The sequence below is a fragment of the Saimiri boliviensis genome, chromosome 12 (assembly GCF_048565385.1).
Source record: "Saimiri boliviensis isolate mSaiBol1 chromosome 12, mSaiBol1.pri, whole genome shotgun sequence".
NCBI lineage: Eukaryota > Metazoa > Chordata > Mammalia > Primates > Cebidae > Saimiri > Saimiri boliviensis.
In genome coordinates, this window is record NC_133460.1 from 40,470,478 (window position 1) to 40,495,425 (window position 24,948).

Genomic DNA, 24,948 nt, shown 5'->3' on the forward strand with positions numbered 1-24,948 from the left:
GCCCTCCTCATGACTTTTCCCTCCTAACTCCCACTTATAACTATGTCACTCCCTTATTCCCATTTTTTTTTTCAAGTCCAACCTTTAATCCAAATATTTTAGCATGACTTTGAACATTATCTTCAAGGTGTAGATATTATTTAACTCCCTAGCCTAATGTTTATGACCCTTGCTCAGCCCCTAGACTCTATTTATGTTCCAGCATACTGAATTAATTTCAGTCAGCAAACTCACATTGTTCTTTCTTGTCAATGGATCAAGAAGCTGTCCACATTCATTTAACTGCTTGGCAAACTCTTTTCAATCCTTAAGACTTGGTTCAGTCACCTTTGCCATGAAGCCTTGCTGAATGCCCTCTCCAATAGGCTCTGCACAGAGCAGTCTTCAACGTATTGCATTGTAAACATTTGTACTTCACCTAGGTGGAGATCCATATCTACTCACCTGGTATCCTTGATCCTCTTTAGTCCCAAGGTTGATGTATGAATCTCTTCTCCCTAAACCATGCCCAGTTTCTAAAATTCCAGAGAGATTAAGGTGAATTGACATATATGCATTTAAAGTAAAATCACCTAGAGGTTTAGAGTGATCTCTTTCTCTTTTGGGAGAGGGGGGGAATGAAAATGGGGAAGATGGAAGTTGTGTATGACAAACTTTTATTATCTATATTTTACATTTTGAATTTTTTTTTTAATTTACAGAAAAATTGCATTACTTTTATAATCAGAAAAATGCCCAACTGTGTCATAGCAACAATAGTTCAGTATTTTCACTTGTGATGAAAAGACCTGAATCTATATATCTTGCATTTTCTATCACTTTTCGGTCTGAATTAACATGAAGATCAATCTTCTTCTTTTGGATATATTTTGCAGCAACTTTTACATTTTTCTTTCTTTTAATATATTTGTCTATATAGAGACAGGGTCTTACCATGTTGCCCTGGCTGGTCTCAAACTCTTAGCCTCAAGGGATCCTCCACCTTGGCCTCCCAAAGTGCTGGGATTACAGGTGTGAGCCACTCTGCTGGGCCAATTTTTACAATTTTTATCCAGTAGCAGTGGAGGCCATGGCAAGACTCATTCATTCATTCATTCATTCGTTTATTTTGGGACTGGGGTAGTACATTCACATGGCTCAACATTTGAAAGATACAAAACTCTCCTTTCCCACCTCTCTGCCAGGTTACTCTTGTGTTCCACAGAGGCACATTTTTATTAGTTTCTTCCACCTCCTTCCCAAGGTCTATTTTCTTTTTCTTTTTCTTTTTTTTTTTTTTTTTTTTTGAGTTGGAGTCTTGCAATGTCGCCCAGGCAATGGTGCAATCTTGGCTCACTACAATCTCCACCTCCCAGGTTCAAGCAATTTGCCTGCCTCAGCCTTTGGAGTAGGTGGGATTACAGGTGCCTGCCACCACACCTGGCTAATTTTTGTATTTTTAGTAGAGATGGGGTTTCACCCTATTGGCCATCTGGTCTCTCGGCCAGGCTGGTCTTGAACTCCTGATCTTGTGATCCACCCGCCTTGGCCTCCCAAAGTGATGGGATTATAGGCGAGAGCCACTGTGCCCTCCTGAGGTGTATTTTTAAGCAAATGTTCTCAAATATTTCTTATCTAAAAAAACCACTTGTCTTGGCCTGGGCTGCCACAACAAAATGCCATAGACTAGGTGGCTTAAACAACAGAATTTTATTTTCCCTGAGTTCTAGAGGCTCGGTGTGCAAGTTCAGAGGGAGGGCAACATCAGATTCTGAGGAAGGCTCTCTTCCTCAGAGACGGAATTCTAACCTCACATGGCAGAGAGTGAGAGTTACCAAGCTGTTCGGCTTCTCTTCTTAATGAGAGCACTAATCCCACCATGAGGGCTTCAGCCTCATGACCTCATCTAAACCTAATTACCTCTCAAAGCCCCATCTCCAAACATCACCCCAGCTGGGTGAGAACCTCGATATATGAACTTGGGGAGTGGGGGGAGAACAAATATTCAAACCATAGCAATACTTAAATATAAAAAAAAAAAATAAAAAAGACTTATGTGCAATACCATTCTTTTCCTTCCAAAATGGAGTTACCAAAATACGAATATGATGCTTTTCAGAGCACATACCTACCCCTGCTCTCCTCTTCAGTCTTTTTTTTTTTCATACCACCTCTAGGGTAGTTTTACTAAATATGGTTCTAAGGCTGTCTGTACCTCTCCTGCTCAGACCCTTCGGAACAGTGTTCAGGGCTCCTCAGGATTCTGACTCCAAACTCCCTTTTCTGACTTTAACGTCACAGGATGCAGCACTCCCTGCATTTTACCATGGGGGGCACCCTGAATTTCTTGGGTTGACTTTCTGGCCTCTGTGCTTTACTCATACAATTTCCTCTGTATAGAAGGCCCACACCACAATTCTTTCCCCAGCATTTGCTCAAATGTCACTTCTGTTTGCATTAGCAATTTTCTCCTCTGTGTTCTCACATCGCCCTATAACATAAGTTGCAAGGTGAGTACCAGAAGAGAATCCTCAGTAATCATCATGCTCCCCTACTCTCAACACCTCCAGCAGTAATTGGATCTTGTTCATTTTTGTGTCTATGAAGCATAGGGTTGCACTTTAGAGACACTACATACAAGTTGGTCCAAAGGGTAATAAACTGTATTTGCCAAGATGATAACATGGATTTACAATAACCTCTGAAACTTTATAAAGAAAGATGATTGAGTTAAATTGGTACACCTATCGTCACAGCTGTGGAAGCTTGTGGTCTTCTTTATGTTGAAGGTAAAATGGATATAATGAATTAGTTGCCATTTTTAGATGATACAGAAATTGAATTCCTTGCGTAAGCCTCTCAGAGAAAGACATATTAAAATTCATAAAGCCAGTACCATAAACTGCACAGAACAGCCTGGATCCTGAGAACACTTCTCTGGGGCAGTCTGTTTTCATTTAAAAAAATGAAGTTTGGCCGGGCGCGGTGGCTCAAGCCTGTAATCCCAGCATTTTGGGAGGCTGAGGCGGGCGGATCAGGAGGTCGAGAGATCGAGACCATCCTGGTCAACATGGTGAAACCCTGTCTCTACTAAAAATACAAAAAATCAGCTGGGCATGGTGGTGTGTGCCTGTAATCCCAGCTACTCAGGAGGCTGAGGCAGGAGAATTGCCTGAACCCAGGAGGCGGAGGTTGCGGTGAGCCGAGATCGCGCCATTGCACTCCAGCCTGAGTAACAAGAGCGAAACTCTGTCTCTAAAAAAAAAAAAAAAAAAAAAAAAAAAAAATGATGTTTGGATTTTAAAAGTAAGTTTTAAAAGTTATTAGGCTCCAGCAGGAATTCTTAAATTCCTACTTCCGCCGTGAATCCCAAATGCTCTGCCTCTGTCGCCTAGGAGCAAAAATTGTCAAGACTGAGCCAGATGCAATGTATAGCAGCACCAGACGATAGACGCAGCTCATTGTGTAAAAAGGTATTAAACACTTAAATGCATGTTATATAGTCTGTATCACAAGGATAAGGAAGTTCCATTCCATATCCTAATTTGGGTCTTCTAATACATATTTGCAGTGGGCACGGCAATCAATCTTTGTTCTATGTCCTATTAGGGTCAATGCAACTAAAAATCCTTAAAATGGAGACCTCTATTATGTCTAGCTCTGTTTTATTTATTTATTTTAAAAAGACTTCAGAATGGTGTTTAGGTTGAGCTGGTGCTTACACCTGTAATCCCAGCACATTGGGAGGCCAAGGCAGGAGGATTGATGGAGCCTAGGATTGGAGGCCAGCTAGGGCAAACAAGCAGAAGAAAGAAAGGGAGAAAGAGAGACAGAGAAAGAGAGAGAAAGAAAGAGAAAGAAAGAAAGAAAAGAAAAAAAGAGGGAGGGAGGGAGAAAGGAAGGGAAGGAAGGAAGGAAGGAAAGGAGGGAGGGAAAAAGATATTTAAGTGCAGTAAGTGCAGAAATCTCTCTTAAGGATATTGTGGAGGGCAGTGAAGATAGAGTTTTTGACATTGTATTGTTTCAAGCATAATTTAAGTCTGTTTTTCTCCCCTCATAGAACTGTGAATTTTTGTGTTTTCGTAATATTTAAGGCGGGCGTGAAGCCCGACGTTGTGCCGAGTGCCTGTAGTCGCAGCTACTCCGGAGGCTGAGGCCCAAAGCTTGAGCCCAGGAGTTGGAGGCCAGAATGAGCAACGTGATGAGACCCAGCCTTTAACTATATGGCTCTCTATATATTTGAGATTCCGATGTGAAAATATTTTAAAATTTAAAACACTTCAAATGTTTTTTTAATTGTGTAATAAACAAAAATGTAAAAGTAATTTAAAATTCAAACGAGGTAGAAACAAAGCACAACGATATAAATAATAAGTATTCTTTTACATTTCTGAGGCGGTCTGTTGAGTTTTCCATTTCCTTCTTAAGGCGGCTGAAATGTGCTCTTTGGAGCCAGCCTGCAAATCACGCATTTAGAAAAACGTAACTATACACTGCTAACCCTAAGTATTAGAAATTAAAGTAACGGAATCTGGATGTAAACACAATATCCCTTTTTTGTTTTGATTGATGAGCTATTTTGAGCGTAATGAATTTGAACTGTGGCAATGCTGGGAGAAAAAAACTTTAAAAAAAAGAACGGAGCAAACAGTAGCTTCCCGCTCCGCTGACTAGAAACAGCAGGACGACACTCTCCGGGCTGGAGGAGAGCGCCCGCCCTCCTGCTTTTTCTTCAGCCGCCCTTTCCTCTCTCTTTCGCGCTCGACCCACCCACGAGGCCTGCCCAAGCGTAGCTGGGCTCTGATTGGCTGCTTTGAAAGTCTACGGGCTACCTGATTGGTGGATCTGGGACCCTTTAGCGCGGCGAGTTTGAAACTGCTCGCACTTCGCTTCAAAGCTGGCTCTTGGAAGTTGTGCGGAGAGCGACGCGGCTGTGGTAGTTGCCTCTGCGGCCGCCGTGGGATAATAAGCCGGGTAGAGTGGCTGGTGTCGGGGTCGCGCCTAGAGGCTGGCCCGGGGGCCTCAGAGGGCGAGTGTTGAGGAACGGAGCCCTCTTAAGAGGCCGGGCTCGGGGAGCAGGGATCTGCGTAGGGCCAGGCTGGGTCTCCGGAGGGCTGGCAGGGCCTTCGCCCGGGCCGGGGCCTGGGCATGGGAGCCACACCGGGCCGGCTTTACAGGGAGGCCGAGGGAGCCCAGCCGGGGCATGGGGGTGGCGGTTGGGGCTGCCCGCAGTCAGGGCTCGAGGTCGGCTTCTCTCAGAAACTTCCTGGGGAGGCTTTCGGGTCAAGGTTGAAGCGCGATCCGCTCCCCCACGCTGAGCGCCTGCGAAGCGGCCGGCGCCTTCCTGGACCCGCCCCCTGCGCGCCCTCCCATCCTGCCTCGGGGTGAGAAAGCGGGGCCGCACCTGGGCCAGGTACGGGCGCAGGTTCCTAAAGCGGGGCCGCCCCGAGAAACCGCTCCCGGAACTCGTGGGCCTTCCCGGGCCGGCTCTGCCCACGGCCCCGGCCCACCCGGAGTTTTTTAAGAACACTCAGCCCAGGCACTCAACACTCAAGGGCAGTGTAGTGCAGTTTTTTGTTGTTGTTGTTGTTGTTTTCATTTAAAAGGATATACCTCGGCTTCCTTCTGGATTGATTTTTCTTTGAGGATGAATGAGAAATAGAACTTAAAAATCTATTCAGAGTGGGCTTTATAAATGATCTTATCGTCAGTGATGCGTGTTAGAAAAATCTAATTATGCCTGCCCTTCTGACGTTTCATTGGCAGATTTCAGAGGAAGTCTTGAACTTCTGATTGTCAGCTCTTTTTTTTTTAAACTATTCATTGTAATTCAAGTATACAGCTGTTCTGCTTGGTCCTTGACATTGCGTAGGCTATAATTTTAATCTATCTGTAGAATTGCACTTTTCATTCTTTTGTTTTAGCGTGCTTAAGTAGTATTCCTACTTGTGCAAAAAAAAAGTACCTTGAAAGTCTTGAGCATGTTTTTCTGTGACCTCTACAAGCAAAGGAAAAAGGTTAAAATTGTCACGTGGGCAACTGTAAACACCTAAACGTTTTTGCCGCTTTAAACACAATCTTCCTAATGAACAGTCTGAACACATTTTAGTTCTATATCTTTAAAAAATCGTATTTTGAATGATCTTAGGAATATCATAAAGCGGTATAAATTTGTTGAAATATTTCGGTATAACTTTGGTACATGCTGGTACTACTTTAAAGTGTCAGATAAAGGGAACATTCTGGTTTTTGTTTGGAAAGAATAGACAAATTGATTTCTGAATTTGAGCATTAGTTTGATTGGAAGACGCTAAATACTATACTAGGATGGAATATACAAATGTTTCCAATGTCTCAGGAGTCAAGAAGGATGGAAAGTTATTGTAGGAGTTCTTACCCCTGTAAATATTTGAATGTAATTAATATTTATGGAATACTTACTATATACTGCAGTATGCACTGTGGAAAATGCTTTATATATAGTATCTCAATACTTAAAAACTCGAGTTAGTGGCATGTAATTAAGTCAGTTTTTCCCTTCATTTTAGGATCTACCATACGTATTGACTATGGAAGATTATACTAAAATAGAGAAAATTGGAGAAGGTGAGTGGCTTTAGTAATATAAAATTTTTTGGAGTGATTTAACAATGCTACTACCAACTTCTGTAATATGAACACATGTAAATATTTATTATAACTTAACCATTAAGATGTCTTGTAATACCAATGAACATTAATATATGTTGTTTACATAGTAACTTAAACACAAATTTGTTCATATTTCAAGAGAAGAATCAAAATTATTGAGTCCCTAATGTTCCTTCCCCTCACCCCCGTAGTCTTACATTCTTCTGATACCCAGCACTCACAGCATTACTTTTGTTTTGAAGACTATTGATAACTTGTACATGTATTGAGGGGCAGAGGTTAGGGCAGCAGCATTATGCTAATTTCATGATATATTTTTAGTCTCAGTTATTTTTAAGATGATAAATGTTTTTATTCAGATTTTCTAGACTGGTTTCAATAATTGACTTAATCTTCTATTAAGTCAATCTTGACTTAAGTTAATCTTGATATTTAGTTACCTTAAGTATAAATGACCTGTCATATGTACATGTTTATTCTAAAACTATAACTTATGTATATAATCATTCCCTTTCTGTGGTACCACAAATCCATTCCCATTTGTGGTATATATGGCACAAATCATATCCCTTAACCTGTCCCCTCGACTCCCCCAACAGAGCATCCAAGTTTCTTTCCAGGAATTTTGACATTCTCAATTCTCCAGGTACAAAATAATTTGCTAATGGAGTCCCGTCTGTATAGGTTCTGCCAGAAGAAAATTCCCAACTATATTTTTAATGTGATCAAAGACCCCACTTGGCAAGAAATAGTAAAAAACAGTGGGGCTGTTCTGGAGGGAATTTAGTGAAATAGGAATGACAACTTAGTGTGGTGTTAGATCGGATGTGTGTGTGTGTGTGTGTGTATATATTTTTTAATCACTTAAATACCTAATTCATACCCATTCTAAATGAATTTTGCTGCTGAATTAAAAATATGTGATTAGTATGTCTAATGCCTTATAGTATGTTTCTTAAATCTCCAAAGAATTAGTGTTGATTGTGGTTTGGCAAAAAAGGAGACTTTTTTTCTTCATTTTGTTTTTATTATAGCATGTTTGCTTAATTTACATCAAGCAGAAAATAAGCTGGGTCTTGTTTTGATCCAAACATTGATGTTTTAAAGGTTGTACACAATATTTGTTAAAAAGAACATATGAAAGTACCTTTTTACAAGCCTCTATAAGAAAGAAAATACAAAGTTTAACCCCACAACTTTCCTCTTTTCTAGAACTGCAAACTACTGCTACAGTTTTAAATAGACTTTTTGTTGTTTAAACTATACATCCAGGAAAATCTAAAAAAATTAAAGAAACGTGCTTATAAATGATTGCGTAGCAGAACATGAACATTAACTGCAAACAGTAAAGAAATGAAAATTACAAATACTATCAGATATACAAAGGTTCTAGAATAATCAATCCTTTAAACACATTCCACTAGCAGTATTTAAAATCCATCATTTTATTCTTTACAGGCAAAGCCTAGATTCCAAAAACCAAAATTGAAAAAAGTAATCCTCTAAAGGAATTGTTTCTCCATAATTCTTACTTATATCTGTAAGTAAGCAATCTGATTTTTAAAGATGCTAGTTTTTCATTCTGAAATGAAATTGGACATGTCAAGTCACTTTTGTCCCCAAAACGATCTTTCAGAGAAATACTAGAAATTATAAATGGTTATGGATATTACTTCATTTTTAGTCAGGTACTACACTGATAATCGAAAACTCAGATGTGACTCTTGCTTAAAACTGACTAATCCTTTTTCCAAAATTATTTTAAATTTCATGGCACTACAGAATCGCCTAGAATGAGTGTTGTCTTTCAGCTTGCCTCATATTAAATAAACTGACGTATGAAAAGCAGGCCTTGCTCATAAAGAGGCAGGCAAATTTTGATACAAATGCACAGGTCAAGTGCTGTAAGCATCAAAAAATTTCAGTTCTTTTACATTATGCATACACACACACACACACACACACACACACACACACACAGAAAACAGCTACTTTGAAACATTTTACCCCCTTCTAATAGCAGTAAGAAAACTAACCAACTTTATGGTCAGCAGTGCTCCTTAAACTTTAGAATAATTGCATGCGAATATTCCTTTCTTCTTAAAATTATTTTTGCCATTGTCGACCTCAAATTTTAAGATAAGTTTTTGTGTTTTCTATGTTCCAAATCTTCACAGGAACCAGAAAAAAAAGCAGGGAAGGCTCCATGTTTCAGTCAAAAACTCAATTTCCCTGAAATTACTACCTAACCCAGCTGGCATCATTCCCCAAGACAGTGGGGTTAACAAAAGAACTAATCCACACTTCATAAGTAATTATCATGGGCCTAGACTTTTTTTTTTTTTTTTTTGAGATGGTGTCTCACTCTGTCACCCAGGCTGGAGTGCAGTGATGCAATCTTGGCTCACTGCAACTGTCACCTCCCAGGTTCCAGCAATTCCCCTGCCTCAGCTTCCCAGGTAGCTGGAATTACAAGCATGCACCACCATGCCCAGCTAATTCTGTCTTTTTAGTAGAGGGGGTTTCATCCTGTTGGTCAGGCTGGTCTTGAATGCCTGACCTCATGACCCACTCGCCTTGGCCTCCCAGAGTGCTGGGATTACAGGCGTGAGCCACTGCGCCCGGCAGGGCCTAAACATTTTGACAAGACATAAAGGCCCACCCTGAACCTAAATGTGTCTGAGCAGTCAGTGCTGTACTGTGAATACTGCTTCACTTTTGTATCATTCTATCTTATTAGCAAGGTACATTTCTAGGTTAACCGTTCTACCTAATAGGAATGTGAAAGTATTTTTAATGAGACAATGTTGCAAATGAAGGTCAACCAAAATCTTTTCACCAAATACTTCAAGCATAAAAAATGAGAATCTTTACAAAAAATATACAGAGACACCACAAATTGGTAGCTGCCCATAGCATTAAACAAACTGGACTCTTAAGAGTGGCTTCTCAACAGCATATTATCTTAATTATAACCATTGCCTGGTACACGGAAAACTAACAAGTGTTTTTTAAGCATCATTGCAACATTGTATTCCTGATAATTTAAGTAAACCAAACTGTGAGTAAATTGATACATGCCTAAAAATGACCATGGTTTATACTATCAGTGGCCACTGGACTTAGGACTAGTCCAAGACCTTGATCTAGATTTTGACCTAGACCTAGACTGTGATCTAGACTGAGATTTGGATCTAGGTGGTTCTTTTTTCCTTGATTACTTTTCATATCTTGAGCCAGACTTATAATGTGTTTTGGCATCTGTTTTAGAGGTGCCTCTAAGTTTTGGTGTAAGATGCAGACCTAGAACGTGATTTATGATGTAGCCTTCATTTCTTTCTTGGGCTGGGACTTGGGCCGTGAACTTGAATTGGATTTAGATCTTGAAAAAGATGAATTTTGGTGTTTGAATCTATCATTGTTGTAATGGCTTCTGCTACGTCGTGGTCTTCTAGTCGATCTACTATTTCTAGGATTATACGATCTTCTATAGTTGTAATCAAAAGACCAACTTCTTGATCTCCTTCTTTTGTAACTTTGGCTTCTTGAACGTCTGTATCTGTCGTAATCATCATAGCGTGAAGAACTGTACACATTCCTACCTTCTTTGGCTTTCATCTGATTTGGTGTCTTTGAATCTCCCTGGGCAAACTGTATTTCAATCTGCCGTCCACAAATCTACTTTCTGTCCAAATTATGTGAAGCATCCATCCTCAAATTGTACATAAGCAAATCCTCTTGGACGGCGAGTGTAGGAATCAAGTGGAACATACACATCAACTATAGGACCATAATGACCAAATTCACATTTGTTTTAGGCCACGTTCTTGATGAACAGAGACGTGTTTAGGGGACGCAGGTAGCGGGACAGGGCAGTGGCATGTCTCGGCCTGGTGCACTAACGGGTTTGGCAAACCGTCAGCGGCTCTGGCGCCGAAGCCTCAGACACACACAGCCAGAGGGCTCTGCTACGACAACTGCCTATTCTCTCTCTCTTTTTTTGTTAAAGATGAGGTTTCACCATGTTGGCCAGGCTGGTCTCGAACTCCTGACCTCAGGTGATCCACCCCCACCTTAGCCTCCCAAAGTGCTGGGATTATAGGTGTGAGCCACTGTGCCCGGCAAAAGGATACCTTCTTAAAGTGTAAATATATTATTCTTTAAGATAATAGAACTCCAAGCATACAAGAGAGTACAGATTTGACTCCTGAGAAAAGTACTTTAATTGCTACTACAAATAGGAACAGTTAAGAAAGGAATTTTAAATTTAATCCATTACATACATGTAAGTCATAAGACCCCCATTCTTCATTTCTAGCAGTGTGACAGTGGTAAACCCTCTAACTTTTCTGGATCTCAGTTTCTCCCTCTGCAAATGGTGATAATTAGACTTACCACAAAAGTTATGATTATTAAGTGGAACAGTTTTATGGAAAGCCTTTGAGTGCTTTAACTCAGAAAACCTTCAAATGCTTATCATTTGCAGCTTGTATTATTATTATGAATACTGTTTTCTTACCAGCCTCATCTAATGCTACTCATCTCTAATTTGGATTTCTTTGATGTCCTCAAATGTATCCTGTGATTTAGCCTATGAGTTTTGGCAATGGCTGTTCTTTCTACTTGGAAGCCAGTCTCTACTGGCTTCATTTTTTTTATCTCCTCGTCTAGTCTAAGAGCATTTTGTAGTTCCCTTTGCATCATGCTTAATATCTTTTTTAATTACTATACCATAGGTCCTTGAGAGCTGGCTTTTTGTCTTGTTCACAACTGTTTGCCCACTCCTTGGCAGTAATGCCCAATGCACAGGAGATACACAAATAGATAATAATAACATCTATTTTCCTTGTTTGTTCTTCTGAACTGTGTTGTTTCTTTTTCTGGCTTGTATTGTCTTTTCTTCTCCAGTGCCTGATTGTTTTTGAATTATATGCTGGATATTATTTTGGAAAAATGAACTTGTGGAAATAATTGGGAGGCCTATTAAATAATCCACACAAAATTTTCTTTTGGTTCTGCCAGATATCTGGTTAAAGTCTAGTATTAAAGTACTGTTTTTAAAGTTACATTTTTTCCCCTCAACTTTTCATTTTGAACATTTCCAAATCTGTAGATACATTGAAAGATTTATGTGTGAACTTGTAATACTTTACCAAGATATTGGTGTTTTGTCATATTTACTTTATTTGTGTGTATGTTAGCATTGTTTATTTTTTGTTTTTCTCATTGACAGATTTTAATTGTACATATTTATGGGGTATGGTTTGGTGATGTGATACATGTATGTGTTGTATGATCAAATCCGAGTAATTAGCCTATCCATCACTTCATCATTTCTTTGTGGTGAGAACATTCAGATGTTTTGCGTTTTAATGCATTTCAAGTAAGTTGTAGAGATGTTCTCCCCCTAAATCTGTGTGTATATTCTGAATATTCACCCAAGGTCATGCCTTTCATGTGGCACTTAATACCTCTTTAATTCTGATTTAGAACAGTCTCTGCCTTTTCTCTCACTTGACAGTGAGTCTTGACAACCTAATTCATTTCTTAAATACCTCCAGACTCTTCTATTTTAAATATTTCAAAAATTGTTCTCTGGCTTCTTCTGAATTAGAGAAATCTGAGTGTTGTCATACTAATCCTTGAACTTTTCCTGTCTTAAGAAAATGTCTTTTTGGATCATGGAGTAGCTGTATGTATCCATGATAGTAGAACCTTACCTGGCATTTAATAGGCATTTGATAAATGCTTGCTTAATGAAGGTCTTCTGCTTATGGGCCTCTATAACTTGATCATATCCTACATATTTTTTTGTTTGTTTGTTTCCTGGGATAAGTCTTCTGTTAGATTTAGACTGCTCTCCTAGGCTTACCCGTGTTAATGATTTTTGCTTCCTTAGTTATTTATATTTAGTTAGATACCCTAGAGTGTTTCTATCTTTGGAATTCTTAGTTCATTTTAGAGCATATATGATGTATTTAAAAAATCATTTTGGATGATTAACCAATAGAATAGTTCTGCTTTGTTTAACCCCATTCCAGTAGTTCAGTGAGAAGTAATATTATCTCTAAAATTCAACACATTGAGTGTTGGCCACTGGTTAATCAGTTGTTAATTCTGAAAATTATTTAGGATTAGATGAGATTGTACACTTGAGGGAGAAGAAAGGGTGCTAGAAAAAAAAATTAGTTCTAAATTTACCATTAACTGCTTATTTGTCTGTATTATGCAAGTGACTAATCTTCCTGAGATCATTTTAACAGTATGCCAGATGAGTGTGCTACTGGTTTACCTACTTTTTGTGTTTAACATGAGCTTAATTTACATCAAAAAAAGTATAGATTTTACATGTATGAAGGTTACCTACTTTTAAGGATGGCTGTGAGGATAAAATATAGTCAGTTCTCCTTTAACATAAAGTAATTTTGGTTATCAACAAGTTATGCATTAATCCACAATTGAAATAATATAAAATGACTTTTATGTCAGTTTATAGCTTTAAAATGACATCAGTATTTAAGAAAACAGACTTTTGTATAGAGTCTCTGTCAAAAAAAAATTAGAACAAAGCTTAAGTAACATCAATTTGCTACTGCTCAAAGGGCTTAATATTCTAACTAAGCAGTTGGTAATCTGCTGGTTGTTAGCCTTTTTTGAAATATTGGTACCTTCAGAGAAACTCATAAAAGCTATAGAAGAGGCCTTCTTCCTAATCACTTTTGAAGTTAAACCAATGCCATGGAAAGCAAAAGCTATTCAACAACATTTTATGTGTACTTAAGGAGTTCAGGATCTCCCTAAACTTCGACCCAAATTTACAAAGACTTATCTAGGGAATTCAGTGCTGCCACATATAATGGATTTTAGACAGTCTTCTTGCTTATTGCCATTTCATTCCCTGTATCCACCTCCTCCCTCCCTACTGTCCCTTACAATTGACATTGCTCATTACCTGAAGCCAATATATCAAAATCAGTGTTTTCATCAACTTGCAAATGGGCGTGAGGCTTTCCTAATATATAGTACATACTATGTGCTTTAATAGGTCTAATAAACAAATACCTGGTCTTTTATCTTCATTCTTTTGAGAATGAGGACTGTTTACTGTATTTTGAGATACAGATCAAAGTGTTTTGAAAAACATAAAACACTGCAGAATTTTCTAAAAGTGTCATGGTGACTCTTATCAGTAGTATTTCCTGAGCCCACATTTTTATACTATATGTTATGCCAACTTTATTGCTGGGTAGGATATTGGCAGGAAGTTAATTTTAATTTGCAAATGATCTATTTTCTTCTGTAAAATATGCTGGAACATTAGCGGTAATTTAAATGTATAGAAAACTTGTGATGACTACATGAATTATATTTTTAAGCCATACAGATTGTGGCAACTCTCAGTTTCTTTTTGGAAGCAATGAGGGTATGAGTAAGATATTTCCCATCTGGCCATGCCAGACATTTCTATCATGTGACCCCTATGGGATTCAGTAATCTTAAAATCTTAGTTTGACCAGGTATGGTGGCTCAGCACTTTGCGACAGTGAGGCAGGTGGATTGCTTGAGCTCATGTGTTCCAGACCAGCCTGGGCAACATGGTGTGATACCCCATCTCTGCCAAAAATTAGCCGGGTGTGGTGGTGCGTGCCTGTAGTTTCAGCTACATGGGAGTCTGAGGATCCCTTGAGCCCAGGAGGTAGAGGTTGTAGTGAGCTTTAATCGCCCCACTGCACTTCAACCTGGACAAGAGAACAAGACCCTGCTTCAGGAAAAAATAAAAAAAGATCTTTTAGTTTGTGGGTTGTGTTACACAGTGTATTATTTATTTTGTTTCAGGTACCTATGGAGTTGTGTATAAAGGTAGACACAAAACTACAGGTCAAGTGGTAGCCATGAAAAAAATCAGACTAGAAAGTGAAGAGGAGGGGGTTCCTAGTACTGCAATTCGGGAAATTTCTCTATTAAAAGAACTCCGTCATCCAAATATAGTCAGGTATGGTATGATATCTGAATGTAAGCCATTTTCTGCATGCTATTTGAAATGTAAATTTCAACTTGGAAATCTTTACATTAGCTTAATTTCTTGATCTAGCCTTACTGAGTGGACTAGAACCCAACTATTTTTTTAGCTGAGAATGCTGCACATATGTAAAATAGAATAGGCTGTTAGCAGAAACAGAGTCACAGGAGCTTGGTGATGTAGATTAATATCTGAGGCTGGAAAAGCAAGGTAAATTGGCCATGGTAATAAAGCCCTTTTTATAGAGCTTTGTCAACTCTCTTACTTAGGAGTTCTAGTGCCTGAAGACCCTTTAATTGGAGTCTTAAAAAGGTAGCTAGGTCAAATGGAAAAGATTTTTTTCCTTTAAATATTTGCATTGGGTGTTTTCGGGGAGCTGTCTTCCTAATAGCCTAAGTTAAAATCTAATCATATTTGGCTGAGGCTGGAGATTGGAAGTAGCTTTTAAGGTCAGATACCACTTTAAAATTTGTGTAATTGACTTCAGTGAAAAGATAAGCTCTGAGCAATTAGAAGCCAATCTAGATATGTTCTTTTGGAATACAGGTTACTTATAAGTAAGCATCTCCTGTTCAAGGCTTAATTTTAAATTATTGCCTTGAGATTCCTTTCCCAAATTTGAGTTTTGTGTTGTCCATTCGGGAAGCTAGTATGTCTTCCCCACTTTTTATTATAGCAACTGTGAAATTATGGAAGGAGTTTTATTTTGTGAAACAGAGGTCAAAAATGTTTGCTGGATTCTTTTTTCATATAATTTTTTTTTTGTTTTTTTTTTCCAGTCTTCAGGATGTGCTTATGCAGGATTCCAGGTTATATCTCATCTTTGAATTTCTTTCCATGGATCTGAAGAAATACTTGGATTCTATCCCTCCTGGCCAATACATGGATTCTTCTCTTGTTAAGGTAAAAGCTTACCTAATTTTATTAATATTTATGCACTGTGGATATAAAGGGATTATATAGAGAAGTCCCTCCTGGCCAATACATGGATTCTTCTCTTGTTAAGGTAAAAGCTTACCTAATTTTATTAATATTTATGCACTGTGGATATAAAAGGATTATATAGAGAAGTCCCTGAATTTTGTGGCAGTATACTTGAAAAAAGTATTAGAAAATAGAATAAGAAAAGTATTTCATTTTTCTCCCTCACAGTTTATGCAGGTTAGAGTTACCCATGTTATTACCAGATAGTGTTTCCAGTTAAGTAAAAAGTAGTGCCTGAGATAACATAGAAGTGATAAGTATTGTTAGAAACTAGGGTAGTCTGGTCTTTCTTTGGCTGTCAGCTATACAAACTAATGAAAGCCTAGGGCAGAGTGGTAGTTGTAGGTGTTTTGTTCTGGTTTTGAGTATGTTTTGGTCAATTTATTGTAGACATTTATTATATTTCAGTTAAATTATAAAATTGTATAGTTTACTGAAGTAATATAAAAGTGTCTTATTCTTACACCAGTTCTACCCAACCACTCTGCAGAGGTAGCTGTTGTTAGTTTTATTTGTAATCTTTTACTTGTATGTTCACTTTATATGTATAGAAAGGTTTTTTTTATAGAAAGGGAATTATTTGTGTGTGTGTGTGTCTGTGTGTGTGTGTGTGTGTGTATACATATTTTTCCTTTTTTGTGTAAAATACTATCACAACATGTAGGTCTATGTCCATTTACATTTTAAATATAATTATTTAAACGACTTCCATATTGATGAACATTTATTTTCCAACTTGGCTATTGTTGCTCTTATTGACAGTGCTGCACTGAATGTCCTTATAGATAATTCATCTTTGTATGCAACTTTATAAGATAAATTTTTAGAGCTGGAATGATTGATTAAAGATGTTTATTTACATTTTGATAGATATTGCCGGTTGCCCTCTAAAAAACTTGTAGCAATTTACTCTTAAATACTTATGGTGTATAAAACTTATTTTAGTACATCATTTCCAAAACTTAGTTTTATCAACCAATCCATTATGTGAAAAAGGCACATTAATATTGCTTTATTTTATATTTCATGGCATTTAACACTTTATATTTAGTAATTATAAACAGCCTATACCTATTCTCCACTATTTTTTATTAGGATACTATCTTTAATAATCTTGCGTGACTTTTGGACTTCCTGCTTTTATGCATTGCTGAAGTCTTCCTCACTCAAAGATTGTATGTATTAGAACAATTTATGTCAGTATTTTTCTGGTAGGTTTAGTAAGTCCTGTCCCGCACACATACTTTTTTGTCTTTAATTCTGTGTGGATCAAGATTTATTTTTCTTTAAAAGTTAGGATACAGATTTAGCTTTATCTTTTTCCATATGGCTAGCCAGTTGTTCTAACTGGTTTTATGTTCAGGCAACGGTGGTTTTACTTAAAATTTTTCAATTTTACAATGATGTGAAAGTGATGCACATTCACTAGAAGCCATACTTCATTTACCCATACAACTGTTCTGTTTTTTCACTTTCAGTACAGTATTAAATAAATAACGAGGTATTCAACACTTCTGACTATATGCTGATGTATTTTAAACACATTTAAGGTGGGCTGCACGTAGCTATATTTGGTAGGTTAGGTGTTTTCAATGCATTTGAATAAGATATTTTCAACTTAGAACGAGTTTATCTAGATGGAGCATCCGTTTTGTTTTGTTTTGTTTTTGAATGCCACTTGTCTCTCTAAGATGGAGCATCTGTATTATTTTCCAATTTCAAACTAAGTAATTTTTCTGTTTACTTTATATTTTTGTAATAGCCATGTTAATTCAAATGACAATGACGTTGTAAAGTACTTTTCTCTGAACTAATAAGCAGCATTTTATGATAATTTTATCCATTTAAATATATAATCATAATATCTTCTTTGCCATCACTTTTAGAATCTAATTTTTTCAAAAAGGAAATGAATATGTAAAAATGAAAGAGAAGGCCAGCTGTATTCAAGATAGAAAATAGAGTTAGTTGGTAGAGGTATATAGAAGAAAATTCAAGAAACTTCTGTGTAGAAAACCAACTTGTAATTTAAGGATTGGGGACCAAATTTTTTTTAAAGAACTAAATGAGTTCACATGGTTATAGATATGTCTATAAGGTGAAGATCATTTTCTTAAGTATACAAATGTGATTTTGTATATAAATGGGCTTCCCACCCACATTATTAGCCTAAAATGGCCTGACAGCTTTAGTGATTAAATTATTTCTTTGCGTCCTCATTTTTTATATCTTTGAAACAGATTGATTGTTTAGAAAATCGTATACTTAAAAGTTTCTGACTTTCATTTGCTTTTTCCAGAGTTATTTATACCAAATCCTACAGGGGATTGTGTTTTGTCACTCTAGAAGAGTTCTTCACAGAGACTTAAAACCTCAAAATCTCTTGATCGATGACAAAGGAACAATTAAACTGGCTGATTTTGGCCTTGCCAGAGCTTTTGGAATACCTATTAGAGTATATACACATGAGGTAAGTAGAATAGTGGTTTTTGATGGCTTTTGAATGTGTGTGATTGCTGGATTTCTTTCCGTATTTGTGAAGTCAAAAAATAACTCAATAAAATATACCTACTCTGTGCCAGTATCAGTTTATTGCCTCTCAGCTCCAAATTCATTGCATGCTATTTGAAAATGGAACCAAAGCCTTTTAAGTATTTTTTTTTTCTTTGCCAGCTGCTGTGTTGTTAAGGTAGAGGGTACTAGAGAGACATGACAGGAGGAAGAGGTTTCCCTAGCTACAGTTTTTACATTCTCATTATTTTTACTTTATTTATTTACATTATTCCCATCCTTTGTTATAGTTTAATTCTTTATATTAAACTCTCCCCACTCAAATCACCATGTCAGTTTCTGTCTCCTGACTGGACCCTCCCTGATTACAGTCAGATTGATTCAAAAACAAGTTTTGTTCCTTAAAGTATATTATTTCTGATACATTTAGGAATTACTAAATATAATTATGTTTGATCTGTGTTATATTGCTGACTTGGCATATAGTGTTTCTGAAGGAAAGGGAACATTGTACAGGAAAGGATTATTGAAAAGCTGTCTTCTGTGGAGTTGTCTACCCTTGACCCAAATACTGTCTCCAGATCAAAACTTACAACCAAGCTCATCTGATTATGTGTCTTGGCTGCTTGTTAGCTCTTTTTATCATTTTTTTTACATGGCTATATAAATAAGATTATTTTGTTTCTTTTGTCTTAAACAAATACTATTGACCTCATTTGCTTTGTTCTAAGTTAGAGGCAATATTTTTACCATTGTGATAAATATACTAAAATGGTTGGTTAGTTCTAGATCTCTAATAAGCTGTTATTTGACTTATTCATTTTTTATTGACACGTTATTATACATATTTTGGAGGTATAGTGTGGTATTTGGACACATGTATGCAATGCGTATTGATTAAATTGGGGTAGTTAGCATACCCATTGCCCCAAATATTTATTATTTCTTTGTGTTGGGAACATTCAAAATTCTTTGTTCTGGCTATTTGAAAATTTACAGTAAATTATTGGTAACTGTAGTCACCTGATAGGGCTGTGAAACACTAGAGCTTATTTTTCCTATTGAGCTGTAATTATATCAATAAACCAGCTTATCTCTAGCTTCCTCCTGTAAGCTCTGAATAACCACCATTCTACTCCGTGGCCATTAGATCAACTTTTTAAGTTTTCACGTATGAGTGAGAACATGTGGTATTTATCTTTCTGTTCCTGGCTTATTTCATGGCTTATCCATGTCACCATAAATGACAGGATTTCGGACATATACCCAGCAGTGGGATTGCCAAATTATATGGCAGTTCTATTTGTAGTTGTTTGAGGATCCTCTCAACAGTTTTTCATAATGGCTCTACTAATTTAAATTCCCATCAACAGTGCATAGGAGTTGCCCTTTCTCTGCATCCTTGTCAGCATTTGTTATTTTTTTTGTCTTTTGATGATAATTATTCCAACTTAGTTGCGATAGTTCATTGTGGTTTTCATTTGCATTTCCCTGATGAATAGTGATATTGAGCACTTTTTTGTATACTTGCTGGTCATTTGCATATCTTTTGAGAAAGTTTTATTAGATCATTTGACCATTTTTTAAATTGGATTCTTATTGTTATTTTTTGCCATTGAGTTTTTTGTATATTCTGGATATTAATTTTTTGTTGGACGAATGATTTGCAAACATTTTCTCCCATTCTGCAGATAGTCGCTTTGTTCTGTTATGTGTTTCTTTTGCTGCATAGAAGCTTTTTAGTTCAATATAATCCCGTTTGTCTATTTGTTGTTGCTGAGACAGGGTCTTCCTCTGATGCCCATGCTGGAATGCAGTGGTGGGAACAGGGTTCACTGCAGACTCGACCTCCTGGGCTCCAGTGATCCTCCCACATCAGCCTTCTAAGTAACTGGAACCATACACAGGCAGGAATCGTCATGCTAAGCTAATTTTTTAAAGTTTTGTAGGGACGGGGCTCTCAGCATGTCTCGAAGGCTGTTCTCAAACTCCTGGACTCGTACCATCCTCCCATCTTGGTCTTCCAAAATGTTGGGATTATAGGCATGCACTGCTGTACCTGGCTATTTGCCTATTTTTGATATTGTTGCTTGAGCTTTTGAGGTCTTAATACATATGATTTTTGTCCAGATCTATATCAATAGTGTTTCTGCTGTTTCTTCTAGTAGTTTTATAGTTTAAGGTCTTATTTAATCCACTTTGAGTTGATTTTTGTTTATGGTTGGATATAGGGGTCTAGTTTCATTGTTCTGCATATGGATTATTCAGTTTTCTCAGCACCATTTATTGAAGAGATTAGCTTTTCCCTAGTGAATGTTCTTGTCATCTTTCTCAAAAATGAGTTGACTGTAAATACATGGATTTAGTTCTGTATACTCTTTTCTGTTCTATTGGTCTATGCATCTGTTTTTATGCTAATCATGCTGTTTTGGTTACTATAGCTTTGTAATACATTTTTGAAGTCAGGTGGTGTGATAGCTTCAGCTTTGTTCTTTTTGCACAGAATTGCTTTAGCTATTTCAGGGTTTTGTTTTTTTTTTTTTTTTTTTTTTTGGTTCTATATGAATTTTAGGATTTCTTTTTATTTCTGTGAAGAATGTCCTTGATATTTTGATGGAGATTGCATTGAATTTGTAAATTGCATTGGATGGTAATATGGTCAGTCACCTTTATATTCTTCCAATTCATGAATATGGGATGTCTTGTCTTTTTTGGTATCTTCCTAAATTTCTTTCATCAATGTTTTAAGTTTTTAGTGTAGAGATTATACATCTCCTTGGTTAAATTTATTCCTAGGTTTTTAAAAGTATTCTTTGTAGCCATTGCAGATTAGATTGCTTTCTTGATTTCTTTTCAGCTAGTTGCTAATTGGTGTATAGAAACTATTAATTTTTGTATGCTCATTTTGATTTTATATACTGCAACTTTGTTAATCAGTTCTAAGAATGTTTGGTGTAGTCTTTAAGTTTTTCTATATATAAGATCATCTCTGCACACAGGGACAATTTGACTTGCTTTTTTGCAATCTGGATGTTCCTTCCTTCCTCCCCTTCCTCCTCTCTCCTCCCCTCCCCTCCCTTCCTCCACTTTGTTCAGTGTTACCCCAAATCAATGATTTTGGTTTTTCAGAAAGTTTGGGGTTGGGGGGAAGGTAGATAAGGTTCTGTATAACTGTCTTGATCTTTAGTGATTTGAAAAGCAAAAGAAGATTTATTATGCTTTTATCTGTTTTTTCTTCTAATGAATAGAACTTAGAAATGAAATATTTATCTTAATTTTGTGTACTTTTAATTGATTTAAACAATATTATTGGTGACAGTCATACAACATTTAAAGGATAGCCCTAGTAAAAATATAAATGTTAAAGTTTAGGTAATTTTGTGCACCACATTTATTCATTGTAAAAATTTGCATTTTGATAGGTAGTAACACTCTGGTACAGATCACCAGAAGTATTGCTGGGGTCAGCTCGTTACTCGACTCCAGTTGACATTTGGAGTATAGGCACCATATTTGCTGAACTAGCAACTAAGAAACCACTTTTCCATGGAGATTCAGAAATTGATCAACTCTTCAGGATTTTCAGGTAGCTATTAAAAACTGAAATAATAGGCTGGGCGTGGTGGCTCAAGCTTGTAATCCCAGCACTTTGGGAGGCCGAGGCGGGTGGATCACGAGGTCGAGAGATCGAGACCATCCTGGTCAACATGGTGAAACCCCGTCTCTACTAAAAAATACAAAAAATTAGCTAGGCATGGTGGCGCGTGCCTGTAATCCCAGCTACTCAGGAGGCTGAGGCAAGAGAATTGCCTGAACCCAGGAGGCGGAGGTTGCGGTGAGCCGAGATCACGCCATTGCACTCCAGCCTGGGTAACAAGAGCGAAACTCCGTCTCAAAAAAAAAAAAAAAACTGAAATAATAAAGGTAACGTGTAACAATGAGATTACATTTATGCTTTAAGAAATTTTTGTTTACCTGTTTTTTTAGAGCTTTGGGCACTCCCAATAATGAAGTCTGGCCAGAAGTGGAATCTTTACAGGACTATAAGAATACATTTCCCAAGTGGAAACCAGGAAGCCTGGCATCCCATGTCAAAAACTTGGATGAAAATGGCTTGGATTTGCTCTCAGTAAGGAGTGCCCTTTATACTAACTTTCAAATTATTGATGATTCTGAATGTATTCAATTCTTTCTTTTACCTAGGAAGTAGGAAGAAAACCAACATTTCTGAGCTAGGTGTCTTATGTACATTTTATTATACTAGCTTCATTTTAGCTATCAAGAGGCACTAGTGACTTTGAGAGGAGGATTTAGCATTAGTTCTTGTTTTTTATCTGTCAAGTAGCTATGAACATTCAGAAGGAGAGGCCAGGGTTAATATACATTTTTGTTGTTTTTAAGTTGCTGAACTATCGTGGCTTTCCTTTCTAGCATTTTTGTCATTACTGAGCCCACTTAGTTTATGCTAGACATAAGTGTTTTCTTATTGGTTGATATTTTTAATTATTAAAGTCATCATCTGAATAAGCTTTATTTCTCCCTTTGTACCTAGCTTCTTCATCAGAAAGATCTATTGTTATATCATTGCATACGTTTTCTCATTGGTCTTTGGGTTTCTTTCACAGTTTAAGAATTCATTATGCCACCAAATTAAGCTTAGATTTCCCCCAAATCAAATACTATAAATCAGATTCCTTAGTCTAGCCACAACCGACATATCTTAAAGTGGATAAATCTTTGTTGCTGGCATTGTTCTGAGCATCATAGCTTGTTTAGCAGTATGGCGTCACTGTCTTCTACTCTCTAGATGCCAGTAGTATAGTCTTCACACTTAGGACAACCAAAAGTGTCTCCAGATATTGCCAAATATCTCCTGATGGGCAAAGTCTACCCTAGTCGAGAACCATTAATATACATTAAACTGATTTCAAATTCGAACTTTATAATTTCTTAGCGCTGTGAACTTGGGCAGGTTACTTCCCTTTGAGCCTCAATGTCCTCATTTGTAAGATGGCACTAATACCTACTTTTAGTTGTGAGAATTGAGTACCATGATTTATCCGTAGCAGTTTGTATGGTGCTGGTTACATGAGAGTTCAGACGGTAACTAGTTAGTAAAATCTCTAGTCTGCTTGTTGATTTTATTTTGTTTTTTTTAAGATTAGTATTTCTTAAAGATCAAATTTAACATCACTCCTAAACTTTATTTAGCTTTTTCTAGTGGTGCATAAACTAACTTTAACACTAAGTTGTCTGACCGTAATTCATTTAGTGACTCATTTTTAGCTATCTTTATAACACATTGTGCTTTTGTGGGGGGTTATGTGGAACTTTTTGGATGCTACATCAGAAATTGCCATAGTTGATTGCCATTTCAAGAATGTTGTAAATAAAATAACGCAGGATGCCGTTTAATTCTCAGTGTAAATATAATCAACTAGTCATCTTTCCTAAATTTATGTCTTGGTTTTAAAGCTATTTATGGATGCTTGAGTCTTACCATAATTGATAACAAAAAGAGGTTATTGAGAATATCTATGATGTATGAGGTGGATTATTCTAGAACTAAAGGGTGAAATGTAGGCAATGAGACATTTGTGTGGTTTGGTGTTAAATTAATGGAAATGCTCATTTAATAGACATTCACTGATAGTATTAGTTTTGGTTTATTGCTAGAAAAGTTAAGGCTTTATGGGGATTTTGTAAAAAATGGTTTTTTCCTAAATAAGTATCTCATTTTCATTTTTCTCCCAGAAAATGTTAATCTACGATCCAGCCAAAAGAATTTCTGGCAAAATGGCACTGAATCATCCATATTTTCATGATTTGGACAATCAGATTAAGAAGATGTAGCTTTCTGACAAAAAGTTTCCACATCTTATATCAAGAACAGATAGTTGTGTTTTTATTGTTAACTGTGTCTATTTTTGTCTTATATATTTCTCTGTTGTCAAACTTAAGCTGTACTTCATCTTCTAATTTCAAAAGTATAACTTAAAATGTAAATATTCTATATGAATTTAAATATAATTCTGTATATGTGTGTAGGTCTCACTGTACCAACTATTTGTTACTATAATAAAACTATAATATTGATGTCAGGAACTGGGAAAAAGTTTGAGTTGGCTTAAATCATCTTAGTCCTTGTAGCAGTTGTATTTTCCTGTAGTTAGAACTACTAAAGTTTAGGAAAGTGCTAACTTCAAGTTTCATAATGCTTTGAAGTATTTTTATGCTCTCTGAATGTTTAAATATTCTCATCAGTTTCTTGCCATGTGGTAACTATGCAACCTGCCTAAAGACGAATATTTTTCTACTGATAATTTAATTTTTGACCTAAGTGTTTAAGCATTCAGAATGAGAAAACCATACAGATTTGGGAAATGATGTGAAATTTATAGGAGTTTTCAGTAACTTAAAAAGCTGACCTGAGAGCATTGCCAAAGTTTGCTAAGTCTTACAAAGATCAAGGGCTGTCTGCAACAGTTTTGAAAATATATGAACCATCCTATTTTTAGGTAGGTTTTGAAAGCTTTTTGTCTAAGTGAATTCTTTATGCCTTGGTTTGAGAAATAACTAAAGGCGTTGCTTATCTTGGCTTTCAAGTCTGAGCTTAAAACTACACATTTTGACATAGTGTTTATTAGTAGCCTTCTGAAAAGGTTCTAATGTATAAATATTTAGTTAAAATTACTAGCTTTGGGAATTGTTTAATAATACTGCTTATTGTGATTCTTACCAATAAGCAGCCTAATTTGAATTATTTGCTGCAATCAAGAGACATGTACAATAGTTGTATTACT

General features: G+C 36.7%; 1 protein-coding gene and 1 pseudogene across 2 annotated transcripts; one reads left to right on the forward strand and one right to left on the reverse strand.

Moving 5' to 3' along the window:
• The first annotated feature begins 4,845 nt into the window (after window positions 1-4,845).
• On the forward strand, window positions 4,846-24,188 carry CDK1 (cyclin dependent kinase 1). 2 transcript variants are annotated; one of them, XM_003928698.4, is made up of 8 exons: window positions 4,846-4,953; window positions 6,528-6,585; window positions 14,467-14,623; window positions 15,430-15,553; window positions 17,934-18,104; window positions 21,568-21,731; window positions 22,133-22,274; window positions 23,900-24,188. In XM_003928698.4, exons 2-8 carry the CDS (start codon window positions 6,549-6,551, stop codon window positions 23,996-23,998), a joined length of 894 nt encoding a protein of 297 aa, XP_003928747.1. In that variant the 5' UTR covers window positions 4,846-4,953; window positions 6,528-6,548; the 3' UTR covers window positions 23,999-24,188. The 2 variants fall into 2 exon arrangements, with proteins under 2 accessions (XP_003928747.1, XP_074238368.1); XM_074382267.1 differs by having other exon boundaries at window positions 4,879-4,915.
• Window positions 9,713-11,334, reverse strand: LOC104651528 (serine/arginine-rich splicing factor 10 pseudogene; annotated as a pseudogene).
• Window positions 24,189-24,948: the final 760 nt, after the last annotated feature.